Source organism: the organism of the source record quoted next, unplaced genomic scaffold (genome assembly GCF_019419815.1).
Source record: "Pyrus x bretschneideri cultivar Hongxiangsu unplaced genomic scaffold, Pyrus_bretschneideri_v1 Contig48, whole genome shotgun sequence".
NCBI lineage: Eukaryota > Viridiplantae > Streptophyta > Magnoliopsida > Rosales > Rosaceae > Pyrus > Pyrus x bretschneideri.
The window spans coordinates 1,694,270-1,714,049 of record NW_025999785.1 but is presented as its reverse complement, the minus strand read 5'-3'; the positions used below and the strand labels follow the sequence as shown (position 1 = coordinate 1,714,049).

The 19,780-nt window shown below is 39.8% G+C and overlaps 3 protein-coding genes across 5 annotated transcripts; all 3 read right to left on the bottom strand.

Annotated features, from left to right (window-relative positions):
• Positions 1-154: 154 nt before the first annotated feature.
• On the bottom strand, positions 155-4,010 carry LOC103954459 (probable nucleolar protein 5-2). Its single transcript, XM_009366294.3, has 9 exons — positions 3,862-4,010; positions 3,430-3,530; positions 3,218-3,259; positions 2,825-3,004; positions 2,545-2,709; positions 1,771-1,971; positions 1,014-1,511; positions 808-942; positions 155-734 (listed from the first exon to the last, which is right to left on the bottom strand). Exons 2-9 carry the CDS (start codon positions 3,505-3,507, stop codon positions 378-380), a joined length of 1,656 nt encoding a protein of 551 aa, XP_009364569.2. The 5' UTR covers positions 3,508-3,530; positions 3,862-4,010; the 3' UTR covers positions 155-377.
• A 1,128-nt stretch (positions 4,011-5,138) lies between these two features.
• On the bottom strand, positions 5,139-9,290 carry LOC103954457 (double-stranded RNA-binding protein 3). 2 transcript variants are annotated; one of them, XM_048568565.1, is made up of 4 exons: positions 8,948-9,290; positions 7,740-7,987; positions 6,806-7,025; positions 5,139-6,599 (listed from the first exon to the last, which is right to left on the bottom strand). In XM_048568565.1, exons 2-4 carry the CDS (start codon positions 7,983-7,985, stop codon positions 5,413-5,415), a joined length of 1,653 nt encoding a protein of 550 aa, XP_048424522.1. In that variant the 5' UTR covers positions 7,986-7,987; positions 8,948-9,290; the 3' UTR covers positions 5,139-5,412. The 2 variants fall into 2 exon arrangements, with proteins under 2 accessions (XP_048424522.1, XP_048424523.1); XM_048568566.1 differs by lacking the exon at positions 8,948-9,290 and adding an exon at positions 8,243-8,339.
• Positions 9,291-11,303: 2,013 nt separating this feature from the next.
• LOC103954456 (sialidase) lies at positions 11,304-17,163 on the bottom strand. Of its 2 annotated transcripts, none has more exons than XM_048568559.1 (2): positions 16,740-17,163; positions 11,304-12,434 (listed from the first exon to the last, which is right to left on the bottom strand). In XM_048568559.1, the coding sequence occupies exons 1-2, from the start codon at positions 16,979-16,981 to the stop codon at positions 11,519-11,521; spliced, it is 1,158 nt and encodes a 385-aa protein (XP_048424516.1). In that variant the 5' UTR covers positions 16,982-17,163; the 3' UTR covers positions 11,304-11,518. The 2 variants fall into 2 exon arrangements, with proteins under 2 accessions (XP_048424516.1, XP_048424515.1); XM_048568558.1 differs by lacking the exon at positions 16,740-17,163 and having other exon boundaries at positions 11,304-12,303; positions 12,376-12,955.
• Between the last annotated feature and the right edge of the window lie 2,617 nt (positions 17,164-19,780).

Genomic DNA, 19,780 nt, shown 5'->3' with positions numbered 1-19,780 from the left:
GTATCCCAAGTTTTCTAAAAGGCGACGTAATTTGAGTAAATTACACTTTGTACCCTCAAGTCTGAAAAAAGTCAAAAAGAAAAAAAACTTCTTATGCAAATGCAAAGTGAAAAAAAAAAAGTTGATGCTTCGTGTTTTACAACCAAAGAACAAATCAAAATTGCAAATTGACATTGCAACAATTCTCATTGACCAACTTCATGCAACATTTTTGTCCATAAGAAATTAGAGGTTACAGAACTGCAGAAGCAGCTTCAAATGAGCACAGATAAATAAAAACAACATACCCAGATTTTACATATAGAAAAGCTGTCACTGATTGCCTAAAAGTTGAACAAAATTTGCCGAGTCGTTCGCTACAATTTTTCCCAAACTCATCAATCCTTGCTCTTCTTCTTCTTCTTCTCTTTCTTCTCGCTTGGCACCTCCGTTTCTTCTTCCGCAGCATGCTTTCTTTTCCTCTTCTTCTTCTCTCCCGCATCATTATTTTCAACCACAGCAACTACTTCAGCATCCTCAGCCGAATGCTTCTTCTTCTTCTTCTTTTCCTTCTTTGCAGGCTCCTCAACTTCTGGTTCCACATTGGCATTTCCGTCAGGCATGTCCACGTCATCGGCCTTCTTCTTCTTTTTCTTCTTCTCTTTCTTATCTTCAGTAATGGGAACCTCGGCAGCTGGTTTCTCGGTATTAGGTGTCATTTTCCCAAGAACCGCATCTGCTGCAGGATTATATGCCTACAATGAACAAAAAAGGGTTTATAATAATCAACTGACACTGAAATAAACATCCACAAGAAAAATATCAGACCTTGGCAGCAGTTATCAATCCAGCGGCTCCCTTCTTGCGATCCTTGTCATAGACTTCAATCTTTGGTTTGCCTTTAGCCGACCCAGCAGAGTGACCCAATTCTCTGCCTTCAAGATTCCTTAACCGTGCTTCAAGCTGCGCAGATGTTTCTTTATAAGCTGGAGCGTTCAAAATGTTAAAAGGAAATAATGAGAAGCAAGAGATACCTTTTGATAATTTTCCACTCCCATTGAGTTATCTTGACTGTCTCCAAGAGCATCAACTCGAATTGCCAATGCAGCTTTACTAGCAAGTGACCGAGAAATTTTACCCTTCAGCTTTGGTGCTGCTTTACCAATCAAGGATGCATGGTAGATAAGTCCATATTTTGGTGTTGCGTGCTTAGTCTTCAGTGCTCTGAAAAGGGCCTTTTCAGCTCCAAGAATCTGAACTGTGCTCCCAGGCTGCTTTGCAAGGTTCAACAAGCTACCACCATGGGAAATGAGGCGAGCACCGACGAGCTCTCCAACAAGAGCGGTCAAATTTGGTGCAATGGTGTTCATCCTATTTTTCAAATAGTCATATAGCTGAGCTCTGTACTCAGAGAGAGAAAGGACTTGGTCACAGAGTTCTTTGATGTTCATCAAATCAAGCTCGCTAACTTCCGTTCCCATGGATATCATTGCCGCATCCTTCAATTCAGTTTCAACCTCCTCTGGCAATATCTGTTATATTTGGACCAAGAACAATGAGATCCATTATCAGCATCACCATTTGTTGCCTTATATCAGATATAATAAGATTACTACCGTTAAATATGTTATTATAATGGATATAATGGGTTTACTACCAAGAAATAGTATGATGATGAAAGAAGGCACCATGGCATAATGAGTATTCATCTATAGTAACTGGATCATAAAGAATATTCAATCATATATATAAGGTCCATATAATGGAAACACATAAATCACCAAATCTTACCTCGGAGAAATCAAGCTTTGCAGCATTAGAACGGTAGCCCATCAGCTTCACAACCTTGGCATAAAGGATGTTGTCCTGTACAATCTTAGCAAGCTCTGGAAAATGCCAACCATACCATTCTCGAACCCTCATTGCATATGTATTTAACTCTTTATCAAGATCATCAAGCAAACCAATGGCTTGAATAACCATTGTATCAACCTGAAACAGCAACTTATATTAGGGCTACGGTACATTGATGAACCACAATATAGAGTCCTGAAACTATAATCACAGCTAGCAAACCTATTGTACTTTCAGTCAGCTTGGAGCCCAGAAACATTCATTTACAGTATAGAAAACTGACTGAACATCATTTCCGGTAACTTAACTTTCATTTTACAGAGTTCAGTATCAGTCCTTTACCAACACAAAGTAAGAAAAACCAACAAACTGATCATATGTTTTCTTGCTGTTCTACGACATGTATGCAGAAGAGTTTAAAAACATTGCAGGCAACAAAGAGAAGCAGAACTAAATGCGTTCTCTTTCGGCCTTTTCTTTTTTCTAGTGGAAAATGAAAGCAGGTAATGGAAACACAGTGCCACATACATTACAACGCATCGGTGGAACATATTTGAACGACCAAATAATCCTTTCCTCCCAAGGAAGGAATACATTAGACTGAAAGAACTTAAATTATGTAATATAATGGTATTACGACAAAACAATGCACCACCCAATACCGTTATTCCTTTCTGAAGAGAAAAAAAAAATGTAATCATAGCCACACACCTTATCAGCACTGAACTTGAGCTTGAATCGAGATAAACTGTGAGATAAACCCAAGCTCATTGGTGCCAAATCTTGAACTTGTAGACCGGCTATGAGCTCAGTCAACTGAGCTCTTACACCTCTCATCAACTCCATCACAGCATTGTTGTGAACACAGTCTATTTTCTGCAAGAAATTAAATGCTCAACTTAAATACTATGAAGCTTCAAAGCATCAGATTACTACAGACCCAAGATCTACAAAAAATTCCAACTTTCATCAAGACAGAACAGTAGCATACCAGTTTTTCCTTGATGATATTTCCAAGCTTAGAATCGGAAACAGCCAATGTCTCACCACTGCAGTGCGCTTTCAAAAATTTGCGCAGACCTTTGCTGGGTTTACTGTCAATCAGCAGGGTTGCCGCTTCCAAAGCTTCTGATGTATTCTCAAACTTGGAGAAAGCTTTGAGTTTCACAACCTAAACCATCACCATATATGGATTAAATATATAACAAACAAAATGCTCAAATGAAGCAGATAAATGAGAAAAATCATTTCAAACAACTAAGAAAACCAATCTGGCAGTAAAAAATGCATCGTGCCATATCATGTGTAACAGCAATCAACAAGGATGTGATTTCGGTATAAATTAAAATGCATATACATATTTGATAGACAGACTGATAGATACCTGTCTAGCTTTATCTGCACTTGAAAAATCCTTCCATAAGTCCTGCAATACCAATTAATATGGGAAATGCGATCAGACCCAACACTAAAAATAAATAACAGATGCACCGATGTAAACCCGAACTCAAAAATTAGATTTTTTTTTTTCCTTCATTCTTCTCAAAAACAAGACAGATAACACATACATAAACACACATTTACGCCCGCAATTACCTCAACTTTGGAGAGCTTCCCTTCATCCAACACTTTAAACAAGGCGAAACCCGCTGGAGTTTCGAACAGCACGAGCATTTTTCCGACTCCTCAAAACACACCTACACCGAAATATAAATAAACCAAAATCATCCATCAGATCAATCACTTCTTATAATCTCACACCAACTCCAATAGCAGTGAAAAAGAAAAACCCACCAAAACTTCCTACCAATACACCCAAAAATGCAAACAACCCCAAAATCTTATGCAAAACCCACATCATTGATAAATTTTCAAGCCTCAAAATCCATACTCTTCACAAGAACAAACCAAGCACCCACCAATATCTACATGCGTATATGTGTTTGTTGTGCGTGTGTAGATGGAGGGAGGAAGTGAAGGAGGAGAGAGAGAGAGAGAGAGAGAGAGAGTAAAATCGTAAAGTCATACCTTTTCCTGTGTTAAGCTGCGTCGGAGAGAGGAAGCAGGGGAGGGAGGAAGCAGGGAAGTGAGGGTCTAGGGTTTAAAGGAGACGAGTTGTGTAGAGAAAAGTTGTATATTTATACAGTGGTTTCTATCTGATGACTGACAAAGATGCGCGAGGTGTTTGTGAGAGACACCTGTCGCCGACAGGGGTACTTTGGGCTTTCCAGTATCTTTTGTGGGCATTTTTCTCCAAATATTTGAAAAGAAGTGCGGCACTTCGTCACGTGGCAAGCATACAAGGCGGGTGCAGAACTCTTTCCTGTAGTTACATAACACTTGATACATTAGGGTTTTTGGGGGTTTTACACCGGTGCTCATTCTTGTGGGGTTGAAATTGGATTGAAAATTTTGGGCCGGCCTTTGAAAGGAGAAATTCTAATATCTGAAGGCCGCAGAGCGTATCACGCGTTATTGTGGCATTTTGAATAACACATAGTTACGTGTACATATTATCTTAAATTAGTGGCTTGATACCTCGACATAGTAATAAACTCATTCTATGTAAGTCTCTTTACTGTTTTTTTTAGTTGTACTCACACATATGTTGTGCCTTCAACTAGACGAACACATGGTTTGTTCATCTAACCGGAGAATTTATCTTATGATCGGAACTTTTGGGCTACATGTTTTTTCCCTTAATACCAAAATATATTTACACTTAAGGGGTCAGAGAATAAATTGTTATCAAACTCATCATCTATGAGTTTCGAACTTATTACCTCTTACTCACAAGTGATGAGAAATATAAATAGACTCTAAGTGGCACCCATGTTGGTTTTTAGTTTTAGTTTTGCATCTCATCCTATATATCCACTTTGTTTTTCCTCTCTTTGATCTCTCACATAAACGAAAAATGGTTATCAAACGGGCTATAATTCATTTGAGAAAAAGTGGGCGTGGAGCATGACTAATGTTGTTTGTTCTTCCATTTGCATTGAGTATTTGTATACTGCAGTTTCGTTGAACTAGGATAAGAACACATTACTATGATACTATCCAGACATGTAAACAAATAAACTGCAACATTCCCTTTAGATTATATCTACGATGCATGGACACGGATCCGGAAATACATCAAATTAACAAGAAGAATTGATGTTTGACCACAAGAGATGTACAAGAATTGTTGTTTGACCACAAGAGAAATACGACACGGCACGGGAGTACGACACCGGTGACTTGAGAGGATACCACCGTTTCCATGCATTCATGGGATTATATCAAGCTAGTTGTCTAACAACTTCTGCCAGTAAATATATCGCGTTCATATATTTGAAAAATCAGAATCAATGTCTCAACCCTGATTAAGCTCAAAGAATAGGGAATCAAACTTACACATCCAGAAATCCTAAAAAAAAAATACGACTCATTTATTCTAATCTTTGCAGAAGCATCAACGGCTTCCGGGTTTCATAAACTGCTGCATTCCCCACAAGATAAACTATTCAAATCTATTAGAACTTCTGTATTATGTATATTTGGAATTTCGGATTATATATGAAGCTTACCAAGCTCTCAACGTTCTTTTGGCACGTCGTCTCTATTAGCATCCTTCTTCTTCATCTCGGGTAACACCCTCTCCTGGCTGGGACTTGCCATTTTTCTTGCTGGTGGAGCTGAACAAACTGGCACAACTGATCTAATTCGCACAGCCGGTGCCATGAAGCTAGGTCGCAGTCCTCCCAGTTGCATTCTTTCAGGCAATTGTGCAGCTGAAGATGAAGGGATCCCGGTTCTCATTCTTGGTGGAGCGGGATTCCTGCTTGGAAAATTTTGTGGTCTAGACCCCGGAGAAGAAGAGGGCCTTAAAGTTCTGATTATTACAGGTTCTGCAGCAGATGGCGGTCTTAGAATTCTAGCACTACTTACTCTCGGAGGATTTTGGGGTCTCAAATTGGGCCTACAAGAGTCGAAACCATGAGGATTCTGTAACCTAAAGTCAACTGGCCTAAAACTAGGATCCATGATTCTAGGGTGAGCATGTCCAGATTGCCCAGTTGGGTTGTTGCATTCCAGCTGAAGGTTTCCAATTTTGCTTTCTAACTCTCCTAGGTTCTGTTTCTCAAGCTGAACTTGTTCCTGGACTCTTACTTCAGCGCCACTGTTTCCAGGACTAAAGGGATCTGAAACTACGGAAGGAGAGTACCCGGGTGATTCTTCTGGCTTTTCTTCCTGTATCTCTCGAATAGTCACCGTGGACTTGCCCCTGATTGGCGGGTTAGGAACCAAATGGTTTGAGAAGCAAAATGATGGGCCTGAGGTAGCAATTGTAATTCTGGGTCCTGCTGAGGTCGGCTCTTGCTCTCTTGCTGGAAAGTATAGACAGTGATTTGGGCGAAGCACAGATTGCATAAATGGATATATCTGAGGAATAGATGGAGTAACTGGTGAAACAGGAAGTGCCAGCAGGTGATTTTGTTGCTGTAATAATTGCTCTTGCTGCCATAATTCGTACATTGCTATTTCAGGGGAATAATTAGAATAACCCCAGTTATGGAATTGCAAAGGATATAAGCTTGGTGGTGGCAGAGTGGATTTCTGGAAGATGGGAATGTATGTTTGCTGTCCATGTCGGCGATCATTTTGAGTATTAATAGACTCAGATGGCCGCAAACTTCCAAGAATACGACCAATAATGACTTGTTCCTGTTCTTCATTGCCTCTAGGCTCCACCGAGGAAGAAGATGAGTCACGTTGAGCCACTGCATGGACAACATACAATTTACATGTATAGGACTTGTCTTCGATGGAATACATATTTGGGAAATTTCATTGATTGAGTTGGTAAGCAGCCAAAAGAAGGAAATAAAAATGCATGCAATCTTTCAAGGGAAACCACAAAATGCTTTTTGGCTAGCGTGCATTTAGAAGAAAGAGAAAAAAAGAAAGATAACGGGAAAATGCATACATCTTTTCAGGGCTGCCCAAGCAGCCATTGCAGCATTTTTCTGAGCTTGTTTCTTTGTCCTAGCCGGTTGCCCCGTAAAGCTCATTCCTGCTAGCTCAACTGTACATGAGAACACAGGCACATGGCCTGGTCCAGATCGAACAGTTGTATAAACAGGAAGGTTCAACCCAGCTCTGTGAGCAGTCTCCTGAAGCAAGTTCTTGTAAACCCCCGTTTCATCCTGTGCAGCACAACACACAATATAATTATTCAGCAACTATTTTCTGTGGCAGTTTGCATTAAGTTAGGGATGAAAAAAGGAAAATTCTGGACAGTAAAAGTAAACAATATATTAAGAAGGTATCAAAGAGTCATTCCATTTAAATATAGAGTCCATCAAGAGGAGGAAGCAAATGCTAGTTAGTTTTAACCGGTTTTCTTATTTTCCTTCCTGGTTTTCTGTAAAACTAAATTCTTAGAAACCTTAATCCATCTGTCACAAATAAACTCCCGCTAATGCAAGGTCTAAGGATGATTCAACACGCACGGCCATACCCCTCTTTCGGGAGAGGATTTTTCTGCAATTCGAATTTGTTACCATCTGGTAGCTCAAGGCAAACTGTACTGTTATGCCAAGATGCACCCTCATCAATTCTCAGGGTAGTTTCCAGGAAAAAAGAATACAGTAAAGTCTTGGAACATTTTTCCCTTAACAGTTCAATGTTATGATTTTAGTTTTGTCTCTGGCAGTGGAGGAATCTGCACTCATTGACTATTGGATCACACGTATAAACCACAACAGACATATGGTAATTAGTATTAAAAAATTAATCGTTACTCCAACAAACAAAAGAGAATCACAAACATATCCACCTGAAACTAACAAATTTTGAGCACATAAAGAAACTGTTGTTACCAAAGTAAAAGAAGTAAAGCATTATAATATGCTACTAACCAATACTCTTGCAGCCAGTGCTCTGGAAGGGCCTCTTGTTGCGAGTGTGTTCAATGCTACCTCCGCCGCAGCATGCTCGGCCTGTCTAAGAGTAGGGCAGAATGTAGGACTTTCAAAAGTATCTCCGTTGAAGTTGACAGTTACTTTGAATCGAGGAGCATGATCTGGTCCTTCCCGAATGCATGAATAAGATGGCAAATTGAAGCAACTTCTCTGTGCCAACTCCTGCAATTGGTTCTTATACATACCTGTGTATACATGTAACATTTTATGCAACAATTATAAACGTGTTCTGATTTCAACGACTGACAGATAGAGATTTCAAATTTCAAACTATACAAAAACTGTCCACATACCAGGAAAAGCAAGCCATACCCAAAAACAAAAACATCCCAATTAAAAATACCACAGAATAATGCGGAATTCATGTCTTTCTTAAAACCATATTCCATAGCCATAGTTTGTGATTTTAACTATTTTATGCAAAGGCTTAGAGCTGTAACCTCGTGGCACAGCAAGACCATGGAAAAACGCAAATTCACGAACGAACACACGCCTTTCACGCAAACTAAAGCCAAACAAGCAGTTGTTTGTGGGCATTCATAGTTAGACCAGCGTCCAGAAACGAACTCGTCCGGTTTCTCTATAAGCTTCCTCTTTCCAAACACTATAAGAAGTCAATTCTGAAATTCCACTTTCAGCTTGCATTTTGCATCTTCAAAATACAAAATGAACCAAGCAGCTAACCACTTTCCATTTTTTATTGATCGTCAAATTAATGGAAATTCTCAATTTTTACCAAAAAATTAACTTAAAAGTATCCCAAGAAACCCTTTTTCCACAAAAATTAGGTCTTTCCCTTCTAAAGCTTTCTCAGCAGACAATTATATCCAAATCACGAAATATACATTGAGCTAAATTAGCTCAGAAATTAAAAATTCGGAACACAGAAAGGAGTATTTTTTCCATCCCTGTTTTCCAATTTTTTTCAGCAACCAAACGGAGCTAACCCAATAACGATATCCAAATCCCACATCAATCCCAAACCCAATTAATACCCAAGTAATCAGAAAATAATCACAAAACTCCAATTGAAAATCAAATGAGCTCAAAAACAGACAATAACCAGCTCGGAAAACTCGAAATATATCGAAAAATATGCGAAAATTGATCAGGGTAAGAGCCAAAAGAGGAAGAAAACCACTCACCTTCGCGGCCGAATCAAATTTTCCCAGAGTTTTACCCGAGAAAGTGACTGAATAAAAGGGTGAGCAAGAAAGTGAGATACAATGCAATACAACACTGGCGGTATGGTAAAGTGAGGGACTTTTGTTTTGGATTTTTATTTTTTTTCTCACGACGTTATGTGATTTTCTCTCTCTACTTTCTCTCTCATCATCTGCTGACGGAAGGAGCTACAGAGGCGCTGTAGAGAGAGAGAGAGAGAGAGAGAGAGCGCGAACAGCGACGCTTCTACAGTTTTGAGCTCTGTCATTTTTATACGCCGGAGAAGGACGACATCCGACGCGTCGCCGTTTTGTTGGTTACGGTGTCTAGCTCTGCCTACTTGGATAAGCAATTTTTGGGTGTAACCGACATGTGTTACAGTTTCTTTCAAAATATAACGTGTATTTAAGAAGTAGTTTGATAATTATTTCATTTTTAATCAGTTTTTGTATGAAAACTGAAAATTGGAATCGCATCCGGTAATTATTTTTAGTTTTTATACAAAAAATTAACCATTCAAGGCCAAATTTAAAAAACGTAGTAGTAGCAGGTGGCCCTTTACCACAATGATGGAAAAGTATTGTGCCCCTGCATGATAGCGTGGGTTCGAACCCGTCAGTGACTAATCTAACATTTAATATTTAACTACTCCACTATCGTTTCGCTCAAAAAAAAAAAAAACAAAAAAACAAAAAAAAACGTAGTAGTAAACAAGATTTTAATTAAAAAAAAGGGAAAATAAAAACATAAAATGAAATAGATATCAAACATTTCATCTCTACCATTATAGCATATAAAGAAATATATCACGTGACGAGTGTTCTAGGTACAAAAAAATTTCATCTACGTAAGTACATTATTTTGTTAATTAGTGGTGGAAAGAAACGGCCGAACCATGCAAGCCGACCAAACCAAATCAATTAAAGCACTTTGGTTGGTTTTCATACTAAAAAACAGAAAATCTTGAACCAAATCGAACCAAACTGCAATTAATTATGTTTGGTTCAATTTGACCTATTGAAAAAATAGCTCCAAACTAAACCAGATTGCTTATGCTAATTTTATTATTTATTAGTACTTTGGCATTTTCTTATCAGTAAAGTCTACAATCATATTACATAGATTGAAAAGTGTAAACGTAAGGGTGAAATGGTGGGGATGCTGAAATGTCTTTATGAATCCTTCTTGTTCCCGAACGGTAGGTGTAAGGACTACATGAGTCAATGACAAAACCGTCGCTCCTGTCAATCCTCATTCTGAACAATGCATGATTTATTTTAGGCGCTTTCCGGCTAGACCAACACATTGACATGGTATCTGGCTGCAGGCACTAGCCGTACTTGTTGTCTGAACTCTTCCACTTCTTACTGCATCACTACCAAATGGAAGAAATGTATACGTTCCCTTTCGTGTAGCACATGACGGTAGGCAGTAAGAGAAGCGCATGTTGGTCTAATTAGCTTGTTGCTTTAGGACAGACCTCGGCCCTGCCCACAAGCCAAAATGGCCGGCTATCAAAATTTTAGGTCCATCATTTAGACCGAAAGTTATGTTCCGGTTATCATAGCCACAACCAAATGCTACTGGATACTTCAGACTGGTTTTAATAGAGCTTGGGAAACCGAAGATGTCAGTTTAAAACCAACCTGTGGTGCTGCCTCCGGTGAACTGTGGAGACACAATTTATTGCTACTACACATTTTCGGAATACAAAGAATGTGGCTGCAAGGTAAAAAATGGAATGTCGAGGAGGCAGTTGGTGCATCCGGCGCATTGAACCTGTGTCTCGTCAGCGCCGGAATCCACCATTAAGTAAGGTTTATACTGTCTTGAGCCGATAACGTTTGTGACGCATAGTAATTTCTAAGAGCACGGGAAATGTAAGGCTGTATTCCATTAGGGGCACCCTCAGCTGACCTCATGGACATGAGATTAAGGACTCGTTTTCTTGATCTCTCCTCCCATATGCGATGCCCTTGTTCTAGTGTTATATTTTTCGGGAAGAGAACTGAATCATCGGGGCGAGCTTGATGCTGAAACAACAGGTTCCGATGGGAAAGGTAGCGGTGAAAATGTACACAAGGAAGGCTAGTAGGGCATTGTTGCAGACTTAATATTGAAGCCTTCTTTTTTTTTTTTTTTTTTTTTTGCTTTCTTTTGGTTTGGAAGTATGTGATTAATTAGTAGACGTGCTACTACTTATGACCTTGTATATCTATTGTTCTGTTAGATTTGCAGTTAATGTATTTTACTAAGAGAGGATTCTCTTGTAATTTAATGGAAATTAGCTTTTAATTACTTTATAAGATCATAGCTTTGGAAACCAGAATCCACATATTAATGGCTAAAGTAACAAGCACACATAGTTATTCCAGGCTTTGTCGATACAAAAGCTTTTTTTTATGATCGTGTAGTCGAACATAAGCGGACAACACAGGTAGAGCAGCTAAATTAGAGCAAACAAACAGATGAAAACAACCCAAGAAAATCTATATAGGAAGTTGAAGGAAGCATGAAGCCCTTTTGCAGCATCACATAGTTGCGTGAATGTGTTATGTTGTTCGTGGCCAAGATGGCGCATTGAATGTGGCATTTCTTTTAGCAGCATCCGTGGGATACTCGCCATGTTTTGGCACTGTCGAGTATTGAGAGTATTGAGGCGTAGTAGCTGCGGCAGATGAAGACATTGCACCTTCCTTCAAGAACCGTAGGGCTGTCTCTATGTCATCTGTTGCACTGCTGAGTCTGCCCTCACGGCTTGGCGGAGTCCACGCTGGACCGCTTGGTTGTGGAGTCCATGCTGGACGGCTTGGCCTAGGCTGGTGGCCACCATTTGTCACTGTGTTTGGTCCCATGTCACTGTAATATTTGGGGGGGTAGTCATCATGGTTGTCATTGCGAATGGTGTTTCCGTTTGGCTTGTAGGATGTTTTGTTGTTGTAGTTACTATAGTCACCATAAGTGTCATTATGTGCAGCTTTCGGGGCTGGTTGATGCCTATTTGCACGCTGGTCACGGCTTGCTTCAGTCTGGACTTTGGTCAGGAAATCACCAACTTCTTGCGGATAATCATCTTCAGGGCTGGAAGGTCTACGCAGCTGTTGATGATCAGCTGAGTAGCCATAACCTTTCACGGGACTTGAAGGCCGCGGGTAGCGATCACCAACAGCATAACTTTTGGGGGGGCTTGAAGGCCTACCAACAGCATAACTTTTTGGGGGGCTTGAACGCCTACCAACAGCATAGCTTTTGGGAGGGCTTGAAGGCCTACCAACAGCATAACTTTTGGGGGGGCTTGAAGGCCTACCAACAGCATAACTTTTTGGGGGGCTTGAACGCCTACCAACAGCATAGCTTTTGGGGGGGCTTGAAGGCCTACCAACAGCATAACTTTTTGGGGGGCTTGAAGGCCTCCGTGGATATTGATCACCAACAGTGTAACCATAATTTTTTGGGGGGCTTGGAGGCCTACGCGGGTATTGATCACCAATAGCGTAACCATAATTTTTTGGGGGGCTTGAAGGCCTATGCACCTTGGGATCAGCAACAGCATAACCATACCCTTTCGCAGGGCTTGAAGGCCTATGAAGCTTGTGATCATCAGCTGCATAACCATAACCTTTCGCAGGGCTAGAAGGCCTACTCCAGTCATCAGCATACCCGTATTCTTTTGCAGGTGAGAGAATACGTTCACTAATAATTGTCTCAGTTTTCATAACATAGCTCCCTTGTTGCTGGAAGGGGGCGCAACCAATGATTGTTCTTCGTGTTCCATCGGCACCAACAATGATTGTGCGGCACTCATCATCTGCATAGCTTGTCTTGTTCCATTTATTGGTGTGCGGTCCTCCTCCCGGGCCATTAGAGTAACCAGATCTATAGTTGTGATCATAACCGGCCATTATTCAGCCTAAAGTTTTAAACTATATGATTTACTTGATCTCTAGGATTTCTTTCTCACCTGCAACATTTGAAGCTTCTTTTTGTTTATATAGAAGGTACAATTATTTTTACCTTTATATCACATATGCTTCTCTCTTTCTGATGCATTCCAAGATTCCCTTCAGGTTCTTTCATTGAGAAAACAGATGAAAGAATCATATTCCCGCGAATCCATGGATTTCAACCTCCATCATCTTCCCTTCCATTGATTGAAATATTTTCTTCCGTTAAGGCTAGGGTAACTTGAACTACAAGATGAGTTGCGGGACCATTCGGTTTCAGTAAATGCAGAAAAATCAGTAATTGTGTGAGCATAGTTTCAGTGACTGCTGCACTGAAATGTGAGCAATCAAAAAAACATGCAGTTACCAAAACTTTCTGTCGAATATAAGATTGTGAACCTTTGTAGAAAGGTTGAAGAATCGTGTTCTGCTCATACAAGGGATTGAGACCTCCATTAACAAAATCTTATTCCTTCCAGCAAAATCCGTATGCCATATTCCATCGAGCACTTCTCAAATAATCTTCGATTCTGGGGTTGATTTCGTGTGAGGTTAGGAAGTGGCCCAACTACTTATAAGCACATATAAGGTCCCTCCTTTCCCAAACATAGGATTCATACTCTCAACACAACTCTTTACGTGTGGCGAATTTTCAAGCTTAGCACATGGACAACACAAATCGGGTGACGTGGAGCACGTATGGCCGTTGACTTCACAGGCGGGACAACCTGCTCTAACCATGAAGAAAGTTTGAGAGGAGTAGCCCAACGACTTATTGAAAAATATCAATACTCAGTATAGTAAGAATGCTTGAATTAATAAACTCAAAATCATTGAATTAATGAGTGAGGCTACACTTTGAATATATAGAATTACAAGTGATCAGGTTGTTACAGAAGAAAGTTATCTCTAATTATCAATAATTCAAACATACACAAAAGTTAATCAACTGTGGAGGAGTTGTAGATAGAGTTTAACTGTGGTAATTATCTATCTGCGCAGAACACTTGTGGAGAAGAGCGGGAAGGGAAAATTGAAACTAGCTTGGCTTATCACTTATAAACACATGCAAGGTTCGTCATTTCATCGATTTGTGATTCATACTCTCAACATACACAAGGTTTTGTATTGACACAGACTGGTTTGGCAAGATGTCATCAGTAGAGGTGTAGTTACAAACTCATATATTTGTTGTTGTGTACGATCTACAATAAGGGAAATGATTTCCGCATGTCAGAAATAAATGGGTGCGTAGAAGAAGAAAAATAGTGTGCGGAAATCACTTCCAGTGCAATAAATGTATTTTTACTACAAGGAAATTCCTTTTGTCTTGCCTTCAACATCTATAATATTTTTCTCCTTCTTACACTAGAGGAAGCGAACCCGTTGCCTACCCTAATCCTAGTCCATTTCCCAATAACTCTCATTACTTGAGCTAACCCGAAGGGGGAAAGAAAAAAAAAAAAAGGAAACATGAATTCACGAAATTACTACAAAGCTTATTTTATTACTTATTTCACAAGGCATACATGCCATCAATACAAATTACAAAGAGTACACTTCATGATGAAACCAAACAGAAGCAGAAAACACAGACAGATGGAATGGCTATGCTATACCGATCCAACGGATGAAAAAGGCCAAAGAAACGCCATACATCGAATTTATTAAAACGCGGGTGGGAAGATAAGGCAATAGGGTGGGTTCATCAACACTATAAATTTGTATGTGAGATGTATTCAACTCGTATTTTTGTCCGCAGCTCGTTGATAATTCATAGCCTGTCTACGAGAAAGCGTAACCAATGACTGTTCTTCGTCCTCCATCAGGATCAACGATGACGTGGCGGTACTCATCATCTCTAAAGAGGTATTCATCATCTCTACTTATTTGACGAATGACTCTTTGTATTTCATCACGAGCAGGGATGCGGCGCTCACGACTGGTGTGCGGTGATCCCCCCTTGCCATCAGAGGAAACCGCTTTAGGGCATGCCGTTTCAAAGCGTACCATTGTTTAGCCTGTTTAGCCCGAAGTTTTAAACTATATGATTTACTTGGATCTCTACGCCTTCTTTCTCACCTGCAACATTTGAAGCTTCACCTTGTTTATATAGAAGGTACAATTCTTTTTACCTTTATATCACATATGCTTCTTCTTTTCCGATGCATTTTAAGATTCCCTTCAGGTTCTTCAACTGCAAAAACAGTTGAAAGAATCATATTCCTGCCAATCCATGGATTTCGACCTCCACCATCTTCCCTTCCCTTGACCGAAATATTTTCTTCTGTTAAGACTAGGGTAACTTGAGTTACAAGATAAGTTTAGTGACCATTCGGTTTCATTAATTAAAAGAAGAAATATCAATAATTGTGGGAGCATAGTTTGATTGACTGCTGCAATGAGTGATTCCAACTGAAATGTGAGAAATCAAAAAAAACATATGCAGTTACCAAAACTTTCTGTTGAATATAAGAACTTGCGCCTTTTTAGAAAGGTTGAAGAATCGTGTTCGGCTCATACAAGGGATTGAGACCTCCATTAACCAAATCTTATTCCTTCTGTTCTGAATTCGAAATGCACTTGGAACTTTCTGTCGAATCTTATTCGTTCTCTCATATCCAGGAATGTTGACTTGAGTCTAAAAACCATTCTTTCACTCACACGAATGCTAACTTGGTCCAGCAAAATCAGTATGCCAAATTCCATCAAGCACTTCTCAATAATCTTCGAGTCTGGGGTTGATTTCGTGTTAGGTTAGGAGCTCGGTTTCTTGATATTTCAGCCATCATGTGATGCATCTCTCTGAGAGTGAAATTCTATGGGAAGATAAATGTATCAATCGGGGTGGCAGTGAGCATGTACACAAGGAAGGTTGTGTATTGATGCAGATTGGTTTGGAAATATGTCATCAGCAGAGGTGTAGTTACAAACTCATATATTTGTTGGTGTGTAGGATCTTCAATAAGGGAAATGATTTCCACATGTCAGAAATAAACGGGTGCATAGAAGGAGAAAAATAGTGTGCGGAAATCACTTCAAGTGCAATAAATGTATTTTACTACGAGAAAATTCTTTTGTCTTGCCTTCAACATCTATATATTTTTCTCGGTCTTACAATAGAGGGAAGCGAACCCATTGCCTACCCTAATCCTAGTCCATTTCCCAACAACTCTCGCTACTTGATCCAACCCGATAGTAAAAAAAAGGACACACAAATTCACGAAATTACTACAAGGCATACATGCCATAAATACAATTACCAAGAGTACACTTCCATGTCTTACCATGAAACTAAATGGAAGCAGATAACACAGACAGATAAGAGTGGATAGGTTATACTGATCCAACGGACTAAAATGGCCTAAGAAACGCCACACATCGAAGCCGAAGCATAGAGCATAAAGCCTTAATTAGCATCACATAATTTACTTGTATGAATATTTGTTCTTGGGCTTTGAACTCTCCTACAAGTAGTGCAGGGGCCTCTCCATGTCATACTCGTCGATAATATATCTCATTGTCCGGTTCGCGGAAAGTGTGACCAATGACTGTTCTTAGTTCTCCATCAGGATCAACGACGACTTTGCGGTACTCATCATCTCTAAAGATTTGAGGAATGACTGTTCTTTGTGTTCCATAGGGATCAAGGACGTGGCGCTCATGATTGGTGTGCGGTACTCCCCCCTTGTCATCAGAGTAAACCGCTTTAGGCCTATGCAGCTTGTGATCAGCAGCAGCATAACCATACCCTTCCCGGGGGCTCAAAAGCCTATGAAGCTTGTGATCATCAGCTGCATAACCATGACCTTTCACAGGACTAGAAGGCCTACGCCAGTCATCAGCATACCCGTATTCTTTTGCAGGTGAGAGAACACGTTTCGTAACATAGGTCCCCGGTTTCTGGAAGGGGTCGCAACCAATGATTGTTCTTCGTGTTCCATCAGCATCAACGATGATTGTGCGGCACTCACCATCTGTATAGCTTGTCTTGTTCCATCCATTGGTGAACGGCCCTCCTTCCTTGCCATTTGAGTAACCCGATCTGTAGTTGTAATCATAGCCGGCCATTGTTTAGCCCAAAGTTTTAAACTATATGATTTACTTGGATCTCCAGTACTTCTTTCTCACCTGCAACATTTGAAGCTTCTCCTTGTTTATATAGACGGTACAATTATTTGCCTTTATATCACATATGCTTCTTCTTTTCTGATGCATCTCAAGATTCCCTTCAGGTTCTTCAACTGCAAAAACAGCCGAAAGAATTATATTCCTGCCAATCCATGGATTTCGGCCTCTACCATCTTCCCTTCCCTTGACTGAAATACATTCTTCTGTTAAGATTAGGGTAACTTGAGCTACAAGATAAGTTGCGTGACCGTTCGGTTTCATTAATTAAATGAAGAAATATCAATAATTGTGGGGGCATTGATTGACTGCTGCAATGAGTGATTCCAACTGAAATGTGAGAAATCAAAAAAACATATGCAGTTACCAAAACTTTCTGTCGAACATAGAATTATGCGCCTTTTTAGAAAGGTTGAAGAATCGTGTTCTGCTCATACAACGGATTGAGACCTCCATTAACCAAATCGTATTCCTTCTGTTCTGAATTCCAGATGCACTCAAACTTTCTGTCGAATCTTATTCCTTCACTTCATATCCAGGAATGCTAACTTGAGTCTAGAAACCGTTCCTTCACTCACAGGAGTGCCAACTTGGCCCAGCAAAATCTGTATGCCAAATTCCATCGAGTACTTCTTGAATAATCTTCAGTTCTGGGGTTGATTTCGTGTGAGGTTAGGAGCTTAGTTTCTTGACATTTCAGCCACCATGTGATGCTCTCTTTGAGAGTGAAATTCTTTGGGGAGATAAGCGTATTGATCGGGGTGGCAGTGAGCATGTACCCAAGGAAGGTTGTGTATTGATGCAGACTGGTTTGGAAATATGTCATCAGTAGAGGTGTAGTTACAAACTCATATATTTGTTGGTGTGTAGGATCTTCAATAAGGGAAATGATTTCCGCATTTTAGAAATAAACGGGTGCATAGAAGGAGAAAAATAATGTGCAGAAATCACTTCTAGTGGCCCCGCTTAAGTAATTTGTTTGTTAAGTTGTAGACTAGAGTTATGTCATATACACACGTTATCTCCGAAGAAAATATATGTATCTAATATCGAACATACCTTCATACCACTTACACTCCATATCAAATATTATATGAGTAAAAGTGCTCTTACTTTGTCATTCAAACTGAAAAACTCCTCTTCCGCTTATCATGTATTAATATTTTTCTCACCACTTTTCCACTTTCCACTACTATACTGAAATTTTTGTAACATGAAATTGTGATACATCATCATTTGAAAGCATCCCTATTATCATATTGAGTACAAGCCACACTATAATAAAATTTTCTTAGTTGATTTTTAGGATGCCCCCATTAAAAGAAATTTGTAGCTCCGTCCCTGCTACCAGTAGTGAGCCACGAATTTGGCTTAGTGCCGTGGCCACTACCATTCGCTATCACGTTAACTGCTGGCTCCCATAGCACCGCTGTTATGTTTGCTTTGTGCGTGTAGTAATCATTGTTGTCATTCTTAACGTGCAACCCCATTGTATCACTTTGATTAAGGTAGCCGACATAAGTTCTTGCCGGCTCAAGTCCTGTCATGGAGGGCTTGACGGCCTATTACGCCAGTTGTCGCCGGTGGCACAATCCGTCAGGTATAGGGTTTTATCAAAAAACATTGATATTAGTTGAAGTGGAATTTTATCAAAAAACATCAGGATTAGTTGAAATAAAATTAGGATATTTAATATCTTCTTTTCTCATAGATACATTCGAGTGAAGATATTTCATCAGTATGAAGTTAACAAAGGTGGGTCTAACATGTTCAGTAATGATCGTCTCATGTTTTATAAAGTACCTCCCAGGTTGTGCGCCAGCAATGATTGTTCTTCGAGTTCTGTCAGCATCAACGATGATAGGCCGAAACTCATCCGCGTCGGCAGCATACCTTGTTTGGCCCCACTAGTTGGCATACGGTTGTAGTGAAAAAAGTTGAGGTTCCCTTATAAAATCGTAACGGGAGAAGTGTTTGTTTGTAACATGTTGAGAACACAACTCAGGTGAGTGGAGCACGTGTGGCAATTGGGCTTAATATGTGAGACAACTTGCTCTGATACTATGAAAAAAGTCAAAAGTTCCACCATAAAACCAATTAGCAATATAGAGAGTGGCCTATCTATTTGTAAGCACATGCAAGTCTCTTATCAATGTGAGATTCATTCTCAACACCTAGCCCACTGCTTCCTCTGATGTAGCCTGCTCCCTAACCGTAGCTGGTCATTGCTCCAAGTATGGAAGTAGCGGTATGACATTTTTTTTCTGATTACTTGGATTTTTGAAGATTATATATATAGATACTTATTGGATTGTTGAAACATAAGTGTATATATATAGATACATATTGGATTGTTGAAGCATCTGTGTGTGTGTGTAGATACACGTATGTATACATATCTATTGAACAAACACTTCAAGAATCCATATTCTGTGGATCCCCAAGTTGTTATCCCCATTAACTTCCCTTGAGAGAGGGGTATAGAAACACTTAGTTGGCAACCCATATCACCAATAAGAACTTACACGTTTCGGGGACACCACTGTGACAAATTCAAACTAATCACACAACACGATTTAGACAAGTTGAAAACACATGGTAACACGCGACAGACTTGAAATGCTGACACATTTGCGTCTTAGTTACATGTAAGTTTCTCTCGATATCATCACACTCGAAAGTCGGAACTTTTGGCCTTAAAACTCTTCTCCTGAAGAGAAACATCAAGATCAAAGCTTACCG